This window comes from Rhinopithecus roxellana, chromosome 15, assembly GCF_007565055.1.
Source record: "Rhinopithecus roxellana isolate Shanxi Qingling chromosome 15, ASM756505v1, whole genome shotgun sequence".
Lineage (NCBI taxonomy): Eukaryota > Metazoa > Chordata > Mammalia > Primates > Cercopithecidae > Rhinopithecus > Rhinopithecus roxellana.
The window spans coordinates 98,554,056-98,575,513 of record NC_044563.1 but is presented as its reverse complement, the minus strand read 5'-3'; the positions used below and the strand labels follow the sequence as shown (position 1 = coordinate 98,575,513).

Sequence of the window (21,458 nt, the reverse complement as noted above, 5' to 3'; positions counted from 1 at the left end):
AGGCCATTACATAATGGTAAAGGGATCAATTCAACAGGAAGAGCTAACTATCCTAAATATATATGCACCCAATACAGGAGCACCTAGATTCATAAAGCAAGTCCTTAGAATCTTACAAAGAGACTTATATTCTCATACAATAATAATGGGAGACTTTAACACCCCACTGTCAACATTTGATAGATCAATGAGAGAGAAAATTAACAAGGATATCCAGGAACTGAACTCAACTCTGCACCAAGCAGACCTAATAGACATCTACAGAACTTTCCACCCCACATAAACAGAATATGCATTCTTCTCAGCACCACATCACACTTATTCAAAAATTGACCACATAGTTGGAAGTAAAGCACTCCCCAGCAAATGTAAAAGAACAGAAATTATAACAAACTGTCTCTCAGGCCACAGTGCAATCAAACTAGAACTTGGGACTAAGAAACTCAATCAAAACCTCTCAACTACATGGAAACTGAATAACCTGCTCCTGAATGACTACTGGGTACATAAAGAAATGAAGGCAGAAATAAAGATGTTCTTTGAAACCAATGAGAACAAAGATACAACATACCAGAATCTCTGGGGCACATTTAAAGCAGTGTGTAGAGGGAAATTTATAGCACTAAATGCCCACAAGAGATAGCAGGAAAGATCTAAAATTGACACCCTAAGATCACAATTAAAAGAACTAGTGAAGCAAGAGCAAACACATTCAAAAGCTAGCAGAAGGCAAGAAATAACTAAGATCATAGCAGAACTGAAGGATATAGAGACACAGAAAAACCCTCCAAAAAATCAATGAATACAAGAGGTGTTTTTTTGAAAAGACCAACAAAATTGATAGACTGCTAGCAAGACTAATAAAGAAGAAAAGAGAGAAGTATCAAATTGATGCAATAAAAAATGATAAAGGGGATATCACCACATCACCACCGACCCCACAGAAATACAAACTACCATCAGAGAATACTATAAACACCTCTATGCAAATAAACTAGAAAACCTAGAAGAAATGGATAATTTCCTGGACACTTACACTCTCCCAAGACTAAATCAGGAAGAAATTGAATCCTTGAATAGATCAATAGCAGGCTCTGAAATTGAGGCAATAATTAATAGCCTACCAACCAAAAATAGTCCAGGACCAGATGGATTCACAGCCAAATTCTACCAGAGGTACAAGGAAGAGTAGGTACCGTTCCTTCTGAAACTATTCCAATCAATAGAAACAGAGGGAATCCTCCCTAACTCATTTTATGAGGCCAACATCATCCTGATACCAAAGCCTGACAGAGATACAACCAAAAAAGAGAATTTTAGACCAATATCCCTGATGAACACTGATGCTAAAATCCTCAATGAAATACTGGCAAACTGAATCCAGCAGCACATCAAAAAGCTTATCCACCATGATCAAGTGGGCTTCATCCCTTGGATGCAAGGCTGGTTCAACATACTCAAATCAATAAACATAATCCAGCATATAAACATAACCAAAGAAAAAAACCACATGATTATCTCAATAGATGCAGAAAAGGCCTTTGACAAAATTCAACAGTCCTTCATACCAAAAACTCTCAATAAATTCGATATTGATGGAACATATCTCAAAATAATAAGAGCTATTTATGACAAACCCACAGCCACTATCATACTGGATGGGCAAAAACTGGAAAAATTCCCTTTGAAAACTGGCACAAGATAAGGATGCCCTCTCTCACCACTCCTATTCAACATAATGTTGGAACTTCTGGCTAGGGCAATCAGGCAAGAGAAAGAAATAAAGGGTATTCAGTTAGGAAAAGAAGAAGTCAAATTGTCCCTGTTTGCAGATGACATCATTGTATATTTAGAAAACCCCATCGTTGCAGCCCAAAATCTCCTTAAGCTGATAAGCAACTTCAGCAAAGTCTCAGGATACAAAATCAATGTGCAAAAATCACAAGCGTTCTTATACACCAGTAACAGACAAACAGAGAGCCAAATCATGAATGAACTTCCATTCACAATTGCTTCAAAGAGAATAAAATACCTAGGAATTCAACTCAAAAGGAATGTAAAAGACCTCGTCAAGGAGAACTACAAACCACTGCTCAGTGAAATAAAAGAGGATACAAACAAATGGAAGAACATACCATGCTCATGGATAGGAAGAATCAATATCGTGAAAATGGCCATACTGCCCAAGGTAATTTATAGATTCAATGCCATCCCCATTAAGCTACCAATGACTTTCTTCACAGAATTGGAAAAAACTGCTTTAAAGTTCATATGGAACCAAAAAAGAGCCTGAATTGCCAAGACAATCCTAAGCCAAAAGAACAAAGCTGTAGGCATCATGCTACCTGACTTCAAACTATACTACAAGGCTACAGTAACCAAAACAGCATGATACTGGTACCAAAACAGAGATATAGACCAATGGAACAGCCCTAAGAAATAATATCACACATCTACAACCATCTGATCTTTGACAAACCTGAGAAAAACAAGAAATGGGGAAAAGATTCCCTATTTAATAAATGGTGCTGGGAAAATTGGCTATCCATAAGTAGAAAGCTGAAACTGGATTCTTTCCTTACTCCCTATACGAAAATTAATTCAAGATGGATTAGAGTCTTAAATGTTAGACCTAAAACCATAAAAACCCTAGAAGAAAACCTAGGTACTACCATTCAGGACATAGGCATGGGCAAGGACTTCATGTCTAAAACACCAAAAGCAACAGCAACAAAAGCCAAAATTGACAAATGGGATCTAATTAAACTAAAGAGCTTCTGCACAGCAAAAGAAACTACCAACAGTGTGAACAGGCAACCTACAGAATGGGAGAAAATTTTTGCAATCTACTCATCTGACAAAGGGCTGATATCCAGAACCTACAAAGAACTCAAATGAACAGACATTTCTCAAAAGAAGACATTCATACAGCCAACAGACACATGAAAAAATGCTCATCATCACTCGCCATCAGAGAGATGCAAATCAAAACCACAATGAGATACCATCTCACACCAGTTAGAATGGCAATCATTAAGAAGTCAGGAAAAAGAAGACATTCATACAGCCAACACACACATGCTCATCACTCACCATCAGAGAAATGCAAATCAAAACCACAATGAGATACCATCTCACACCAGTTAGAATGGCAATCATTAAGAAGTCAGGAAACAAGAGGTGCTGGAGAGGATACAGAGAAATAGGAACACTTTGACACTGTTGGTGGGACTGTAAACTAGTTCAACCATTGTAGAAAACAGTGTGGCAATTCCTCAAGGATCTAGAACTAGAAATACCATTTAACCCAGCCGTCCCATTACTGGGGATATACCCAAAGGATTATAAGTCATGCTGCTGTAAAGACACATGCACATGGATGTTTATTGTGGCACTATTCACAATAGCAAAGACTTGGAATCAGCCCAAATGTCCATCAGTTACAGACTGGTTTGAGAAAATATGGCACATATACACCATGGAATCCTATGCAGCCATAAAAAAGGATGAGTTCGTGTCCTTTGTAGGGACATGGATGCAGCTGGAAACCATCATACCCAGCAAAGTATTGCAAGAACAGAAAATCAAATACTGCATGTTCTCACTCATAGGTGGGAATTGAACGAGGAGATCACTTGGACACAGGAAGGGGAATATCACATACCGGGTCCTATTGTGGGGAGGTGGGGAAGTATAGCATTAGGAGATATACCTAATGTAAATGACAAGTTAATGGGTGCAGCGCACCAACATGACACATGTATATATATGTAACAAACCTGCACATTGTACACATGTACCCTAGAACTTAAAATATAATAAAAAAAAAAGAAAGAAAGAAGAAAATCATAATTGCAAAACATTCAAATGCTGAAAAATAAAAATTCTCACTTAAAACCATCTTTATCCCTGATCTGGACCATTCAGATGGTCCAGCATACCCTAGAGTCACAGAGAGGTTCAAACCATACTATAAGCCTAGTCATCAACCTGAACACTTCATTAATAATTAACTAACTGCTCTGACAAATTTCAGTGTGAAAGCTATAATAAAAATTAGAATGGAAAACATTATTTTCCGAATAATAGAAAAGAAAAATCTTCTGGTTGATATCTATGTTAAATATCATCAGATATGAAAGTTGACAGAGTTTCAAAAAGTCGATTGTTAACTTTATTAATGATTAGCAAAATAGGATTTTTCTCCAAGAGTTAAAATAAACAGAAAATATATGGCATTTATCTCTTTCATTCTTGTACTTAGTTATACATGCTTTGTTTTACATATGATATATAATCCAAATTTTGTTCCTGATAAAACTATAATATCAAGGAGATCAGGAATCTTTCCTTGCATTCTGCATCCCACTTAAGTCTGCTTGCTTGAGTGCTCAATGAATGTAATTGTCTTTCCACTTTATATTCCAAAGAGACCTGAATTTGAACAGGTGAGGTACAGAAAATAAGCTGTTTTCTTGCTCACAAATTATTCAAGTGACTGCATAGAGGCAGTTCTCCAGATGCTCACGCTAAGCAATAAAACAATCCTTACCATAAACAAGCATATTTTGCAGTAGTATTATTGTGGTACAAATTTATTTCTGCTTAACAAATGATAATATAAACATTCATTCACAAGTTCTCATGGACACTTGATACAATATGAATTATTGGAGCATTACTTTATAATAATAAAGAAAATCAATATAATACTAATCTTCTACCAGGAAGGATGTATTGTTGTTGAAAATAATCATGCCAGAAAGGGTTAGTTCAGTTTAAAGAAGAGATAATGTCCATGTCATCGTCTAGATTCCAAAACACTTTTGATGTACATTGCTTACTCCTTAGCCGATACTCAAGAGGAGAAATATTTTTCAATAAATATTTTCTTATGTAAAAAGTAACATTTAGCTGATCTAATAAGTTAGTTAATTTTTTCTTTAATCTCCAATACACTGAGACAAAAATTTGCTCTTATTTCTCTAGGATGCTGAACCTGGCTCTTTAGTTGATAGTTTAATTTTATATCACCCCAGGAATTTGTGACAAATATAGAAACCTTTTAACATTTTCTTTTCTTTTAAAATAAAAATAACAAAGCTCACTAAGTTCAGGTAATCCAGTTCCCACCGCCCACTGACAAGGAGAAATTAAATTGTCTTCTGATTAATTACACGTCTAATACCACCGGTGCACAGCTGATAAGAGTCAACTTGGGTTTCCACACAGAGGTAGTCTCCATTATCATCATAACTTCCCCATGGACAGATACAGTGTGCAAATACATAATTTTAATTTGATCATGGAGGAGCCATAATCCATTTTTCTTTCTCAATTGCAGTAGGGAAGTCAGAATTTATATTAGCAGGCACCTGTTTTCTGTAACACTTCTGTTTTCACTTTCCTTTGTAAGTTCTTAGGCAGCACTAACTGGCAATGACAAAGTTCTGTGCAATTTACCACACTGCCACCAAGAAGGACTGGATTTGTATAAGCTTATCAATGCCAGACACTCTCTGTTCAACAGTATATCATCGTCTTGGCAGAAGGAACAAACTGTCATCTTTCCAATAAAATGGATTTAACTCAATGGAGGAGAATGGGGTCAAAGTAGAGAGAAAAAATGCCTTTTGTTGTTGTTTTTAAAGCAATACAGCTGACATTAGAAGCATCTGAAAGTGATTCAGAAGGAAGAAACTATATGTACTAATGTAGGTCTAGGAAGGAGGTCACTGTGGCTCCAGGAATTAGATTTCCTCTCTTGTCTCACCTTCATATTGTCTGGTATGTTGAAAAGCATTGCTATAGGAGACAGTCCTCCCATTATTCTTCTACTAGGTACGATCTACAGACAGATGGAAACTTTCTGAGCCTCATCCCTATTGAGAAGAAAAAAATACTTTACTTACCCAGATGCAGAGATACTACCTAAACCTCAAATTATTTTTGATTCTAAGATTTATAAATTTAGTCAGGGAAAAGATATTAATATACCTAGTTTTAATAAACCTAATTAAATATTATTCTTATTGAGTCTACAACTTTTGCTAGAAATATATAAGTAAATTTAGGATGTTGACAAAAATATTTGCTGGTACTAAGGACTGCAAAATGAATGCTTTTTCAAAAACGTCCAACCAAATGTTATAAAGTTAATGAACTAATGATCATGGCTTTCCAGCCTATTCTAATAATAAATACTAATAATATTTGTATATGACATATCTCCCATACATTATTTCCCCTGATCTCAGTGTCTTATTCAGCTGTTCTATTAAAACCTCTGTTACATCAGTCAGGAAATAGTCCGACTCATATTAATGACTTCACATACATAACCCTTTTCTGCAAATCCTCTTTAATGTGCTGGCCACTGCTAGTCTCCGTGTCTTTCCATCTCATTTCTTACCTATATTTTTTTGGTTTAACTAAACACACAACCAAAAAATGATAAAAGTAATAAAAAAGAATGTGACATTAAGTAAAATTTATAGGAAGACAAAACATGCTGGGAAAAGAGATGAAAGTGATCCTGCTAACCCTTGTGCATGTGTGTTAGCTCGTTTTCTTACGTGTCTATAAAGAAATATCTGAAGCTAGATAATTCATAAAGAAGAGAGGCTTAATTGGCTCACAGTTCTGCTGGCTGTAGATAAAGCAGGCACTAACACTCGGCTTCTGGTGAGGGCTTTAGGAGGCTTGTAACAATGGCAGAAAGCGAAAGAGGAGCTTGTATATCACACGGTGAGAGCAGGAGCAAGCAATAGTGAAGTGGAAGGTGCCACACTTTTTTAAGCAACCAGATCTCACGTTACTCAGAGTGAGAACTCACCCATTACCAAGAGGAGGACACCAAGATATTCAGGAAGGATCTGTTCCCATGATCCAAATACCTCCCACTAGACCTCACCTCCAAAATGTGGGATTATATTTCAACGTGAGATTTGTAGAAGACAAATATCCAAACTCTTTCAGCATGCTAACAAGCCAAAACAATTTCAGATAGTTATTTGCCTTCATAAAGCTACTCTTATTGAAAGCAATGATATCACTGTTATTATTAATTGTTTATACCACTATGTATGACCTAAACAGATGTCATACATGGTTTTGTGTTCCACCTATAGGTATGAAGGGAAAACTTCCCTTCTGCCCTCTGAAGGTTGGCTGAAATGTACAGACAATGGAAAGAACAACAGAAGAAAAGGCATACAAATTTACTAACATGCATGGGGGAAAATCATGGGAGAATGATTACCCAACAACCCAATCAGGTTCACAATTGTATATTCTCTTCTTCATTGGAAAGAGAGAGATGGGAGAATGCAGGCAATTTTGAGGAACAGTAAATCATTTTTTTGGAGAACTGAATGGGCCCAAAGAGCAGACTATGGTTTGTAAATTGTTCTCTTTGAATACCAAGTGGTAATGGGGAACAGAAAATAGCAAGGGCCAAGGTTTCTCTGAGCTCTGGGGCAGACGGCAACAAAGAGTGGGAAGGTGAGGGTTGAATCTTCACTGAACACAAAGGTTGTTTTATTATATATACAAAGTCTCTCAAGTAATCTCTTGAGTGTACCCTCAGAAGAATACATGAAAAGTCTATCTGGGCATGGTGACAACTTTTAGTCTTTTTCTCTTCTCTGCTAGTTAATATTGCCTAATCATTTGATGAGATTCCTGAGGAGGAGGTTTTGAGACAATTGCATTTCTTTTGGAAGAAATTTCCTCAGTCAGATAAGGGCACTTCCATAGAAAGCCCCTCCCTGCCCTTGAGAGGAGAGAAACAAGGGAAGTTGGAAAGTCCTTGGTTATGAGGCAGCTTCTAGGGGCTTCCAGTTTCCTTTAAGACAAGTTGAAAGTGCTCAGCATGACAAAGCATCATATTTTGGGTTATTGTTCTTTAAGTCTCAACACATGAATAAAGAACAATTTATAATTCACAAAAAGGAAACTATTTGTACTAAATATTATTGTGATGTAGCTATTTAAATGTTAAATACTTATAAATAAATTTGAATAATTACTGACCATAGTCTAAAAAGAATATGATAGTTAAAAAACCCATTGGCTGGAGAAATTCTGCATAACAGGGTAAAGGAATGCAAAATTTTAGTTTTTGTTGTTGAGTTTGTTTAAACATGGAGACCGAATAAAAAGCAATTTACAAAGAGCCAAAAACCATCAGGAAAGCTGCTTGCAAATTGAAAGTAGATAAATCCTGGACCATACTGTCTTCTTCCAATTGCTATCTCTGCACATATGTATGTGTTCTAAAAAAGAATTTTCAAAGAGAACAATAACAGATTTTGACACAATAGAGATTAAAATGTTGATGCTTTTTTCACATATATATTAATAGGCTAAAATAATTATGATTTCCTCAAATGATTTCACATATTCCTTGATAAAAGCTTGGATTTTCTTCAAGTTAATTAATTTCACATTAAGAAAAATAAATTAATTTACTGAGTTTTAAAGATTTTTGTCATTTTTTTTTTTAAACGTTCAGCGAATGAGTTTAGGTCACAGTTCTTTCACTGCTACTGTACTTGAAAATGAGGATAGAAAGAAATATTTAGCCTACTTTACTTTTGCTACAAACAGAATTGTTGTCCAGGTGTGGCAGCTCATGCCTGTAATCCCAGCACTTTAGGAGACCTAGGCAGGAGGATCGCTTGAGGCCAGGAGTTCAAAACCAGCCAACATAGTGAGACCCTGTCTCTACAAAATAAAAAACAAAAATAAAAATAAAAAATTACCCAGATGTGGTGACACATGCTTGTAGTCCTAGCTACTTTAGAGGGTGAAGTGAGAAGATCGTTTGATCTCAGGGATTCAAGGTTTCAGTGAGCCATGATGGTGCCACTGCACTCTAGCTTGGGTGACAGAGCAAGACCCTGTCTGAACAAATAAGTAAATACAACTTTAAAAAATCAACCGAATTGCTGCATTTGCATGTAAAACATTCATAGAAATATTTTAATATATGTTAGAGTAAAAAATGAGTGCACATTTTTCTTACTGCTCTTTGTGCTCTCTGTATAATGTGCTTTTGCAGTTCCTCTCTTGAAGAGATTGAATCTACTTTTCCATCTCTTGAATCTGACCTTGGCTCTTGGGATTTGCTTTGTCCCGTGAAATATTAGCAAATATAACAGAGCCAGGAAAAGTGCTTCTTAACTGGTGTTTTTCCTGTTTCTTCCTGTACCTATACCTAAAAAGCCTACAATCACAACTACATGAAAGATCTTGAGCTAGCCTTCTGGATGATCAGAGACATGACCAAGTCATTCCCATTGCCTTTGCTAACAAGGCATCAATCACGAGCAATGTGAGTAAAGCCAAATGGCACCATCCAGTGGGTCATGGGTACTGTAGAGATAAACTGAGGCTGCCCAGACCAGAAGAACCACCTAGCTAACCCTCAGAATTGTAAGAAAGAATACATGCTATTTTATTTTAAGTGACTAAATTGTGGGGTGATTTGTTATACTGCAAAAGCTAGCTAAGGCAATATGCATTCTTCATGTACATTGGGCATAAAGTGAATTAAAATTCCATAAACAGTTTCTCCAGCCTTAAAACACATATCCACAAATGGAAAGACACATACTCCTTCTCAAATTTTTGTCTTTTCTAAGCTATCTACTGTTCTTTCTCGTTTTCCTAGGTTTACGTTCTCAGAAAACAGATTTGACAATAATTGTCTAATTTTTCTCTTCTACTAACCAATTCACAACTCACTGCCATAACACTGGGGTTTCTACTACTTCATTATAGGTAACTATTACTATCATTAAAAGAAAAGAGTTTAGTATCAATCGTATTTAAACTTCCTAATGCATTGCCACTGCTGACCACTCTCCTGTACTTCCTCTTTCCCCTTAAAAAAGTGCATGCTACTTGGACTCCGGAAGGGGAACATCACACACTGGGGCCTATCATGGGGAGGGGGGAGGAGGGAGGGATTGCACTGGGGAGTTATACATGATATAAATGATGAATTGATGGATGCTGACGAGTTGATGGGTGCAGCACACCAACATGGCATAAGTATACATATGTAACAAACCTGCACGTTATGCACATGTACCCTAGAACTTAGAGTATAAAAAAAAAAAAAAAAAAAAAGGTACATGCTACTCAGACATGCTCCCTTGTCTTATAACTCATTATTACATCCATAGTTCTTGAGTGGTTATTTCCTTTCCCATGTCTTAAAATGTCATCTATGCAAGAATGAATCACAGACTTACTTTTAGCTTGGTCATCTTCCTTAAATTTTAGATACTTTTCACCTAAGGGTACTATAGACATCTAAAGCTCAACATATACATTATTGAGCTCAGTATTTCCCAGATTTAAATCTGCACTTCCCATTTTATTCAGAATCCAAGTAAATGGCAAGATCATCTACACCTATAAGCAAGGTAAGAAACTATTTCCTTTAACAATAAATATTTAATAAATTATTAAATCCTATATATTTTAATGCCAATATACTTTTAAATATTTCACTCTTGTTGATGCTCTTCACTGTAGCCTTATTGCAGGCCCTCATAATATTTTGTTCAAGTATTCAGAATGTTATGCTTAGTCTAATTAATTCTCATATATTCATAACCAGTTTTTCCTATTAACATCTTATGGTGGTAGGGAACATGTATCACAATTAATAAATCAATATTCCTATTTTATTTTTAACAAACGTAGAGGAGAAAAGATAATTTATTTTTTTTCTGTGCACTTAATAGTTCTTAACTAAGACTTCCTGTAACAAAAGACAGACCGACAGGAGTAAAAAAGTTTATTAACATGTATATACCCTGTATATGACTGATAACCCAGAGAAATATGTAAATGTCTAGAGTAGATATCAAAGAAAATAAAACTAAACTTTAGGTTTCAATATCATTCCTTTTAAGTAGAAAGGAAAAAAAGAGTTCAAGGAAGGCCCAGTTAAGATAAGGTGGCCATGCCGGGCGCGGTGGCTCAAGCCTGTAATCCCAGCACTTTGGGAGGCCGAGACGGGCGGATCCCGAGGTCAGGAGATCGAGACCATCCTGGCTAACACGGTGAAACCCCGTCTCTACTAAAAAATACAAAAAACTAGCCAGGCGAGGTGGCGGGCGCCTGTAGTCCCAGCTACTCGGGAGGCTGAGGCAGGAGAATGGCGTAAACCCAGGAGGCGGAGCTTGCAGTGAGCTGAGACCTGGCCACTGCACTCCAGCCTGGGTGACAGAGTAAGACTCCGTCTCAAAAAAAAAAAAAAAAAAAAAAAAAAAAGATAAGGTGGCCAGAAAAGCACCTTAAACAAAGGTAAGATTTGCTATTCAGATTTAAATCAATGCCTGCTTTATTGATTATGAGTCTCTAGTAACTTAGCTGTCCTTCTCTTCTTGGTGCAGAGAGAGAAAGCGACACTCTTACAAACAGATATTTCTTACACAAACACGTATTTTTCTTACAAAAGGGTAACTTCTCAGAGCTAGTCCTGTGCCTGCAGTTTTTCAAAACAATGAACTCAAAATAACTAGTATGCCAAGGAGGCTTATTTTGTAGTGGCATACTCTAATCTCCATCATATTTTGGGAGTGAAATGTCCTGAGCACTATCGCTAACATACATACTTGACTGAGATTTCCTTAGTATTTATGTAATGCTCTTTTATCTCTTATGAAATCCTATCCAGTATACTACATTACATTTAGTTGTCATGTCCCCTTTGTCTCCTTTTTCTGGGCAAAAGTCACCCCAATTTTCCTAAGTTTCGATGACTTTGAAAGTTTTGAGGAGTACTAGTCAAGTCTTCTTTTTTTAAAATTAATCCCCCTTAGAAAATATATCTTCAAATTTCTCTGATGATTAGACTGGGGTTATAGGTTCTGGGGAGGAAAACCACAGAGGTCAGCTGTCATTCTCAGCATACCAAGGGTAATATCATCAACATGAATTATCTCTGATAATATTGATCCTGATTATTACCTGGCTGAGGAAATGTTTACCAGCTTTTTCCACTGTAAAATCGCTTCTCTTTTGGTCCCCATTTCCCATTCTGTACTCTTTGGAAACAAGTCACTATGCATAGCGAATATTTAAGAAAAGAGACATTTATTTCATACCTCCTTGAGAATGAAGTATCTACATAAATTATTTGAAATTAATCTACATAAAGATTGATCAATTTTCCTGATTCATTATTTCTCCAATCTTTTATCTATATCATTATGGACTTATGAATATTCATTTGATTTGGATTATAACCCAGTACTTATTTATTTATTTATTTGCTGAAATTGTCCCAGTTTTGGTCATTGGGAACTATCCCATTTGGCTACGACATCTCTTTGACACACCAGACTCTCATATTCACTATGGTTTGTTTTTGTTTTGGTTTGTTTGCTTTAGCACTCGCTTATTTTCGGGCACTACAAGATACTCTAGAATTATTTATGTATTTCTTGGCCCAGTCCTAGAATTAGGCTTTTGTCTAAACAGCCCTGGCTCCTTTGAGTAGAAAATGGTATAAATGGTATTAGAAACTTAGAAACTGAAATCTTGACACTTTGTGTGTTGGTTGCTACTCAGACACATAGCTTCTAATCCTTCTCAGCTGCAAGATAAATGAAATAGGTATTAGTATATCTATGTAAGTACACACACACACCCACAAATACACTTATGTGTGTGTGTATATATATATATAACTATATGTATCTATATTAAGCTAAATATTAATTTATACTGAAGTCTCGAATTCTAATCCATTATCACATGTATCGTTCTAAACTTTTTCCCTTGCTTATCTGTAATCTCCCACACCAACAGTGAGAAACCTGACCTGCATCATCTGCCTTCCATGGACTTAGTTGTTCCAGTATACACGTTTATGGATTTTAGAAGTGCTAACATGGGAAAAAATGTTATTAACTAGAGTACAGTGCTTAAGTACAGTATCTTTTGCTTTTAGTTTTGCAGACTCATTTCCAAAGTTATTTAAGTCTGTTTTTCCCCTAGTTTCCCTGAGTGAAGTTGCTTGATATTAATAATACAGGCCGAGTGCAGTGATTCATGCCTGTAATCCCAGCAGTTTGGAGGTCAAGGCAGGTGGATCACCTGAGGTTGGGAGGTTGAACCAGCCTGGCCAACATGGTGAAACCCCATATCTATTAAATACAAAAATTAGCTGGGCATGCTGGCACACATCTGTAATCCCAGCTACTCAGGAGGCTGAGGCAAGAGAATCACTTGAATGCTGGAGGAGGAGATGGCAGTGAGCTGAGATCGCTCCACTGCACTCCAGCCTGGAAGACAGGGTAAAACTCCATCTCAAAATAATAATAATAATAATAATAATAATACAGTTAGATTCTTTGTCATAGTCTGCTGACCTACTACTATATATATTTTAAATATGCATATATTATGGTTCACTCCATCCTGGAAAGTTCTAGTTGGTTTTGACAAATATGTAATGTCTTGTATCCATGATTATAGTGTCATACAAAGTAGTTTCAACACCCTAAAAACATCCTTTGCTTCATTTACCCATTCAGCCCTCTCCCTGACCCTGGCAATCACTGATCTGTTTATAGTCTCCATGGTTTTTCTCTTTCCAGTTGTTATGTAAATGAAATCTATAGCATGTAGTCTGTTCAAACTATCTTTTTTCAATTAGCCATTTGTATATAGAATCCATTCTTATGTTTGTGTAGTTTGAGATTGGTAATTCATTCTATTCTTTTTTTTTTTATCACTGAATAGTATTCCATTGTATAGAATTTCAAAGTTTATTCACTTATTGAAGGACATTTGTTATTTCCAGTTTAGGGTTATTATTAATGAATCTCCTGTAAACACTTACATGGTATTTTTTGTGTGGACATAAGTTTTCAAATCAGTTAGGTAAATGCCTAGAAGACCTACTGTTTGATCATATGACAAAACTGTATTTAGCTCTGTAAGAAACTGCAAAACTGCCTTCCAAAATGGCTATACCATGTTGACATCTCACTGTCAATGAGAGTTTCCATCAATTTGTATCTTCACCAGAATTTGGTATTTTTTTAATAAATATTTATTTGTTTGGATTTTAGCCATTTTGATATGTGTAGCAATATATCATTGTTGTTTTAATTGTGAATTCATTTTTTAATATAAGGTTGCACGTCCTTGTGAAAGTTGCCAAGCTTTTATGACTACCTGTAGCGAGTTTTCTTTTTTCTTTTTTTTTTTTTTTTTTTTTTTGAGACAGAGTCTCACTCTGTTGCCCAGGCTGGAGTGCAGTGGCACCATCTCGGCTCACTGCAAGCTCCGCCTCCTGGGTTCACGCCATTCTCCTGCCTCAGCCTCCGAGTAGCTGGGACTACAGGCACGCACCACCACGACCGGCTAATTTTTTGTATTTTTAGTAGAGACGGGGTTTCACCGTGTTAGCTAGGATAGTCTCGATCTCCTGATCTCGTGATCTGCCCGCCTCGGCCTCCCAAAGTGCTGGGATTACAGGCATGAGCCACCGCGCCCGGCGAGTTTTCAAACATAAAGCTATATAAGAGTTATTTTCTGTTTCTTAGACACACCCAAGATAATCCATAGATTTTCAAAAAAATGAATAAATAAAGCAAATATGGAATACAGTCAGGGTATTCTTTTACTTCTTCAGTTAGTCTTTTTGGTTCAAAAGCACCAACAACGTAAAATGTGCTCGTGATCCACAGCTCAATGACCCTCATTTGCTGTAACAGTAATTAACTCAGTGTGCCAAATATAACCAGTGAAAATGAAATAATAAAATACTAAATAACAAAATAGTGAGGGAATATAGAGTATAAGCATTAACCAAGGAACAAAAGCAGATTAGGGGCTCCACCTCCAAAATAATATAATAAAATGAGAATGAAGGCAAATTAAAGATTTTGAACATAATCATTCTTGATAAATGATCCTTTCAAGTATCCTAATCAATTTTACTTTAAACAGATATCTATAGCAAAAAAGAAATTCATTTGTTTAAAAAAGTAACTGAATATTTGCTCCACATCAACTGCAGATATAATGATTAAAGATCAAATCCCATGTAACAATTACACATGACCTTTGTTTTCAACTTTTCTTTCTGCTTTGACTATAACATTTGAAATACCACTTATATCAAAACTCTGCCTAATTATTTCTGTCTTCCAATGTTTCCTTTACTCCACAAAATGAATAGTAACTTGATTCCAGTATTAGCGGGAAATCTAGCAATCATGGACCCCATATCAGGCTGAGTATTTTTACTTTTGTTTCCACAACCACTGTATAATGGCTCTTTTGCAGTGATTGTTTAAGGAAATAATATTGGACAAGTAAAAGAGAATGAAACTTCAGAGTGTTATTATAGACCGCCACCTTCTTTCTTTCTAGCATTGTCAGATTAATAAATAAAAGTACTGGACATCCATTAAATTTAAATTCTAGATAAAATGGAATAAAATATTGCATGGAACATACCAGAACTAAAAACAAAACAACAACAAAACACACACACACAAATTTCTTTTGAAATCCAAATCTAACTGGGTGTCCTTATATTTCATCTTGCAACCCTACCTCCATCTCCATCAGTTGGCTTATAAGTTCAAGAGGAAAATGACATTGAGAAGATAAAAGAGAAACAACTGAGATCGTTAGGGAAGCCAGTAATGCCGCACACACACAAAAAGACACCCAACACTGAATAAAATATCTGAAGACTCTTGATTTCTTTTTTAAGTAACCATAATATTGATGAATCACAGTTTTCATTTAACTCTTAATGCCTTTGAGATATCTTACCATTTCATATCATAGATGTCTCTACCAACATTTTATAGAGGTCTCCTTTTTCCTTGCATGTCTCTTATTAAACCTGTTTTTTCTGTAAGCAACGTGTTGAACATATGATAGTACTAATATCTAAATAATTACTTTTTTTGTTTGTTTTTGCAGTTATTTAATTACTAGTATTGCAATAAAAAGGCTTTTATAGGCCGGGCGCGGTGGGTCAAGCCTGTAATCCCAGCACTTTGGGAGGCCGAGACGGGCGGATCACGAGGTCAGGAGGTCGAGACCATCCTGGCTAACACGGTGAAACCCCGTCTCTACTAAAAAAAATACAAAAAACTAGCCGGGCGAGGTGGCGGGGGCCTGTAGTCCCAGCTACTCGGGAGGCTGAGGCAGGAGAATGGCGTAAACCCGGGAGGCGGAGCTTGCAGTGAGCTGAGATCCGGCCACTGCAGTCCAGCCCGGGCGACAGAGCGAGACTCCGTCTCAAAAAAAAAAAAAAAAAAAAAAAAAAAAAGGCTTTTATATATCTTGTAAAAGCATTCAGATAAGTGCAGTTATGCTGCAGTTATTACATTCAACACATAACGTATATAACTGAAATACTACATTTATTTCTGTATGTAAAGAAATTCTTTCAGAGATCAAATAACATTTTGGAGCATAATCTGATTGTAAATTGAGGATTGCCTTTTCAGTTATGAGGAAGATTCATACATCACACATAATTGAAGTTATACTTTTGGTACATTACAGATAGTAGTAATAGTATAAAGGCTAAAGAATAACTATTATAAAATTATAATTTAAAAAATATAGCTCAAGTGATTCTAAAAAGAGTTTATATTTACTTCTATTTGGGTTTGTTCTTCTATCAGTCCTTTTTCTTTAGATAATCTGCAGTTTTCTTCGTGTTACACAATATAGGAAAGATTTAGTTGACAGGAGCATGTGTTTAGTTCTTTGAAATAAAGAAATTTAATAAAATCAATTAGATATTTTTGTTGCATGGTAATATAACCATATAGAAGTTGAGGCAATATTAGTGATCATATGTGAATAATGTGCATGTTCTATATCTTTATATAGCTTTGTATTGTATATTATATGTATGATCACAAATATATACATGTATTATCCTCATATATACTTATATATGGTACATATATATGTATATATTAATATTTGCATAGAGTACTGAATGACTATGTATATCAAAATGAATATTTTATTGCTTTAAAAATATATTTAGTATAATTAACACATTAAAAATATGTTTAAAATGAAAGCATTGCTTTCAGTCTAAAATTACCAGCTGTTACATATTATTTCAGACTCTCTTATCATACATACTATCTAAATTTAGCCTACAATATAGGTACAGATTTAAATATAATCAAGCTGGAAATGTTACATGCATAGCACTTAAATTATGACCACAAGTTAATTTCTAATCAATCTTCAATTAAAGCTAATAAACTCTGACATATTAACTTTCAGCATTATGATATTATTACTGCAAATACTGTCAACTCTTCTTCAGAATAAAATATCTCATTTTAGAGTCGAGATATAGAAAAATAAGTTTAATTAAAACAAAGTCAGAGAAGGTGAGACAATCAGAAAAAATATATTGTGTTAGAGATTCCTTTAGATAATGTGTTATTATATATAATAAAGCTAACCCAATTCTGTTTTATACGGTGAAATTTAGCATTGTAAGGAGACACCTTTTTTTTTTTTTTTTTTTTTTTTTTTGAGACAAAGTCTCGCTCTGTCGCCCAGGCTGGAGTGCAGTGGCTGGATCTCAGCTCACTGCCAGCTCCGCCTCCCGGGTTCACGCCATTCTCCTGCCTCAGCCTCCCAAGTAGCTGGGACTACAGGCGCCCACCACCACGCCTGGCTAGTTTTTTGTATTTTTTTAGTAGAGACGGGGTTTCACCGTGTTAGCCAGGATAGTCTCGAACTCCTGACCTCGTGATCCGCCCGTCTCGGCCTCCCAAAGTGCTGGGATACAGGCTTGAGCCACTGCGCCCAGCCAGGAGACACTTTTATAATTAACTGCTATAAAATACATATTTATATACATAAACATATGTATAAATATACGCACATACGTATATATGTGTGTGGGTAATATACACACATATATATTTGTATATATACATATGTGTGTGTGCGTATATATATATATATATATATACCTTCAAGTCTTCTGAAAGCTAGAAGGTTTAGATTGTAAATGAATGTCAATGAGGTAAATATTCATTAACATTTATAGTGTACCTTATTATATTAAATTGTATATAGCATTTTGCAATGCTAACAGAGGCTTAAGGGTTGTTGCCTTATAAATTTAAATTAATACCTGAGGATATTTTGTAATGGAGACCCTGATATATTTTGGTTATTTTGATACTTAGAAAATCAAATAATTAATTAGTCAGGACTTTTACCTGAAAGACACATGGTGACTGACAGAAAGAGCATTAGTTTCCAGGAGGAAGCCATCGTCGGTCACTAGAATCTTCTGTGTCTCAATGTGTTCAACAGCTCTGGTGTTTCTTCATTAAAGAGTGGCCTGTTTGAGATAGATAACAATTTTCTTAAACAGAGAAAATAAACAAACAAAAAAGCAAACAAATACAAACAAATGCAAAAATCTCCTAATAACATGATAAATAACTATTAGTGCAAAGGTCAGATTAATATGCACTAAAGAGCAATAATACAGTTTCTGCTAGAATTCACGTAATGCACAACACAAGTACTTAGTAAATGTGATCAACTCTCCTTTTCACATTTATCTACATTGAATACTCCTTTCAATGTTTTTACTTGAATAGTAAAAACAAAGGGTTCTAATGGGGATAATTTTTCCTCACAGGGAATGTATAATAGCTATATTTATTACCTTAGACAAATTATTGGACTAGAAAAATAGAATAGAAAAACCAGTTACATTAGTATATACTCCTTTAGTCTAGAACATAACTAATGATCAGTTGGCCAAGTAATTTTACACATTGTGCCTGTAGCTCATCAAAACCACCACAGGGAATTTTTCTCATTTAATTATTAATGTCAACTTCCTTTGTTTATAACTCCTATGATTATCTGTACTGTGTTATATTTCCCTCCTTTGGTGAATCATTTCTTTCAGTATCTTTTGCTAGCTGGAACCTAAGGGAAAAAGAATTTCATGAATATTTAATGTTTTTGTCTAATGCCATTTTTATAACAATAACCAGTATAGCACATTAATATACTTTGGTTCCTTTTTTTTTCCCTGAATGATACAATAAACATGAAAAGAAAATAAAATTCTGACACTAAACTTTCTGCAAGAACTGACAAATACGTATTGGACATTTCTATAATTCACAAGTACCTCCAGAATTTTCACATGTCAGCTATATTCTTCTTGGCCCAAAGCCATTCAGTCGAGAAATAATGATCAATTATGTCAATTATTTTTGAATAATGATTGCCTTCTTGGTACCTGGTCCCTCCTTATCAAATTAGAAGTCTAGGTTATCTCTATATTTTAGGAAGCATCTGAAAAATATATACAGGTATTTTTCCCCTAGCTAGATCAGAATTTAATTTAGTTATGTCAAAGAAAGGAATTTATTGTTAGTACCTCTACCCGAATGAAGTCAGTTACATTTTATTTATAATTTTAAATATAAGTCTTGGTAGTCTATTTTAACTTTATATTTGGGGATCACTAATGGAGAGGAAAGTTAAGACAATAATGGTTAATTTATTTATAACAAGCATAAACAAAGAATTTTTCATCATTTTCTCTATTTTATGAGTAAATATCAGAAATACATATAATTTGAAGTACAAAATAACAACCTCATAGTTAATTGTGACAATTTAAAACATCCTGGTTATTTATACACTGTTTTTAGCAGAAAGGAAAAAAAGAAAATCCACATATAACATATAATAACTGGAGAGATTACAGTTGCCAGAAGTACAATTATGACTCATGAAAACTGCACAGTTGAGTTAGCAAATTTTCAATTCATGATTTAATTGACCTTTTTTGAAATTGTGAATTCTGAGAGGGTAATATAGCTTTGACTCAACTCATTTTGATGAGCTTGTTGTGTTCAGTCCCATACTCCCCAAACTGGTACTTCCCACTCTACTTACAATGTCCTAAGGTCCTCTGTTGTTCTAAATATTCTTCATAAACAAATACAAACGTTATTACAACCCTTAAGGGCTGTTTCTGGGACCGGCAAAGGGAAAACCCACAGACATTCATGTGCACACACATACATAGGTTGAGAGTCATCAAAAGGAGAATTAACTCATGAAGATAGCAGGAGAAATTGGACACAGTAGCGAAGGCTCTTCAGTAAAATTTCAAGGAGTTACTGGTCTTAGATAAAGAACCGATTTTTGAGTGGAACAGTGTGGAAAGACTGACAAGGAGCACATGGATAAATAAGTCAGTGTCAAACAGTGATACATACTCTGAAGAAATTAACAGAGTAAAGAGACAACCTGTAACCAGAGGATAGAAGGTGAGATTGTAGTAGGAATGCATGTGAAGCACTTTTCACAAGACGACATGTAGGACGTTAAGAAATAATCTTTATGTATAAACTCCAGGCACATTTTTCCTAGTCTCAAATATAAATGGTACACTGAATTTGATTACTAAAATAACTTATTTTTTCAACCATTGTGGAAAACAGTGTGGCGATTCCTCAAGGATCTAGAACTAGAAATATCATTTGACCCAGCCATCCCATTACTGGGGATATACCCAAAGGATTATAAGTCATGTTGCTATAAAGACACATGCACACGTATGTTTATTGTGGCACTATTCACAATAGCAAAGACTTGGAATCAACCCAAATGTCCATCAGTGACAGACTGGATTAAGAAAATGTGGCACATATACACCATGGAATACTATACAGCCATAAAAAAGGATGAGTTCGTGTCCTTTGTAGGGATATGGATGCAGCTGGAAACCCTCATTCTCAGCAAACTATTGCAAGAACTGAAAACCAAATACCGCATGTTCTCACTCATAGGTAGGAATTGAACAATGAGATCACTTGGACTCGGGGAGGGGAACATCACACACCAGGTCCTATTGTGGGGAGGTGGTAGGGGGAAGGGATAGCATTAGGAGATATACCTAATGTAAATGACGAGTTAATGGGTGCAGCACACCAACATGGCACATGTATATATATGTAACAAACCTGCACGTTGAGCTCATGTACCCTAGAACTTTAAGATTAAAAAAAAAAAAAAAAAAAAAAAAAACAGATAAAAAAACCTTATTTTATGTCAAAATCTCTTGTAAAGGAAGAAATGTGTGTGTGTGTGTGTGTGTGTGTGTGTGTGTGTATTCATTTTCAAGCACCAGTGCTTGGTTCTTAGGGCATAAACAAAATAATATTTGTTAAATATACACAACATAATATTTCTTAAACACTCATTATTAAGATATATAATTACATTCTTTTTTATTTTTGCCCTCCTCCCTTATTCTCTCTCTCTCTTTCTCTCCCTTTCTGTCTCTTCTAATATTGAGATTATTAGTTTGTGCTTTTTCTGTTGACCAATTGTAGTTGTATACATTTATGAAGTACAACGTAATGCTTTTA

At 35.3% G+C, this 21,458-nt stretch overlaps 1 protein-coding gene across 2 annotated transcripts in view; it reads right to left on the bottom strand.

The window, feature by feature from the left end:
* Positions 1 to 18,397, bottom strand: part of CNTN5 (contactin 5) — an 834,919-nt gene extending 816,522 nt beyond the window's left edge. For both annotated transcript variants that reach the window (XM_030918933.1, XM_010357543.1), the window contains exon 1: positions 18,267 to 18,397. In XM_030918933.1, the coding sequence (XP_030774793.1) occupies positions 18,267 to 18,321 (55 nt within the window). In that variant the 5' untranslated portion in view covers positions 18,322 to 18,397. The remainder of the gene's footprint in view (positions 1 to 18,266) is intronic.
* Between the last annotated feature and the right edge of the window lie 3,061 nt (positions 18,398 to 21,458).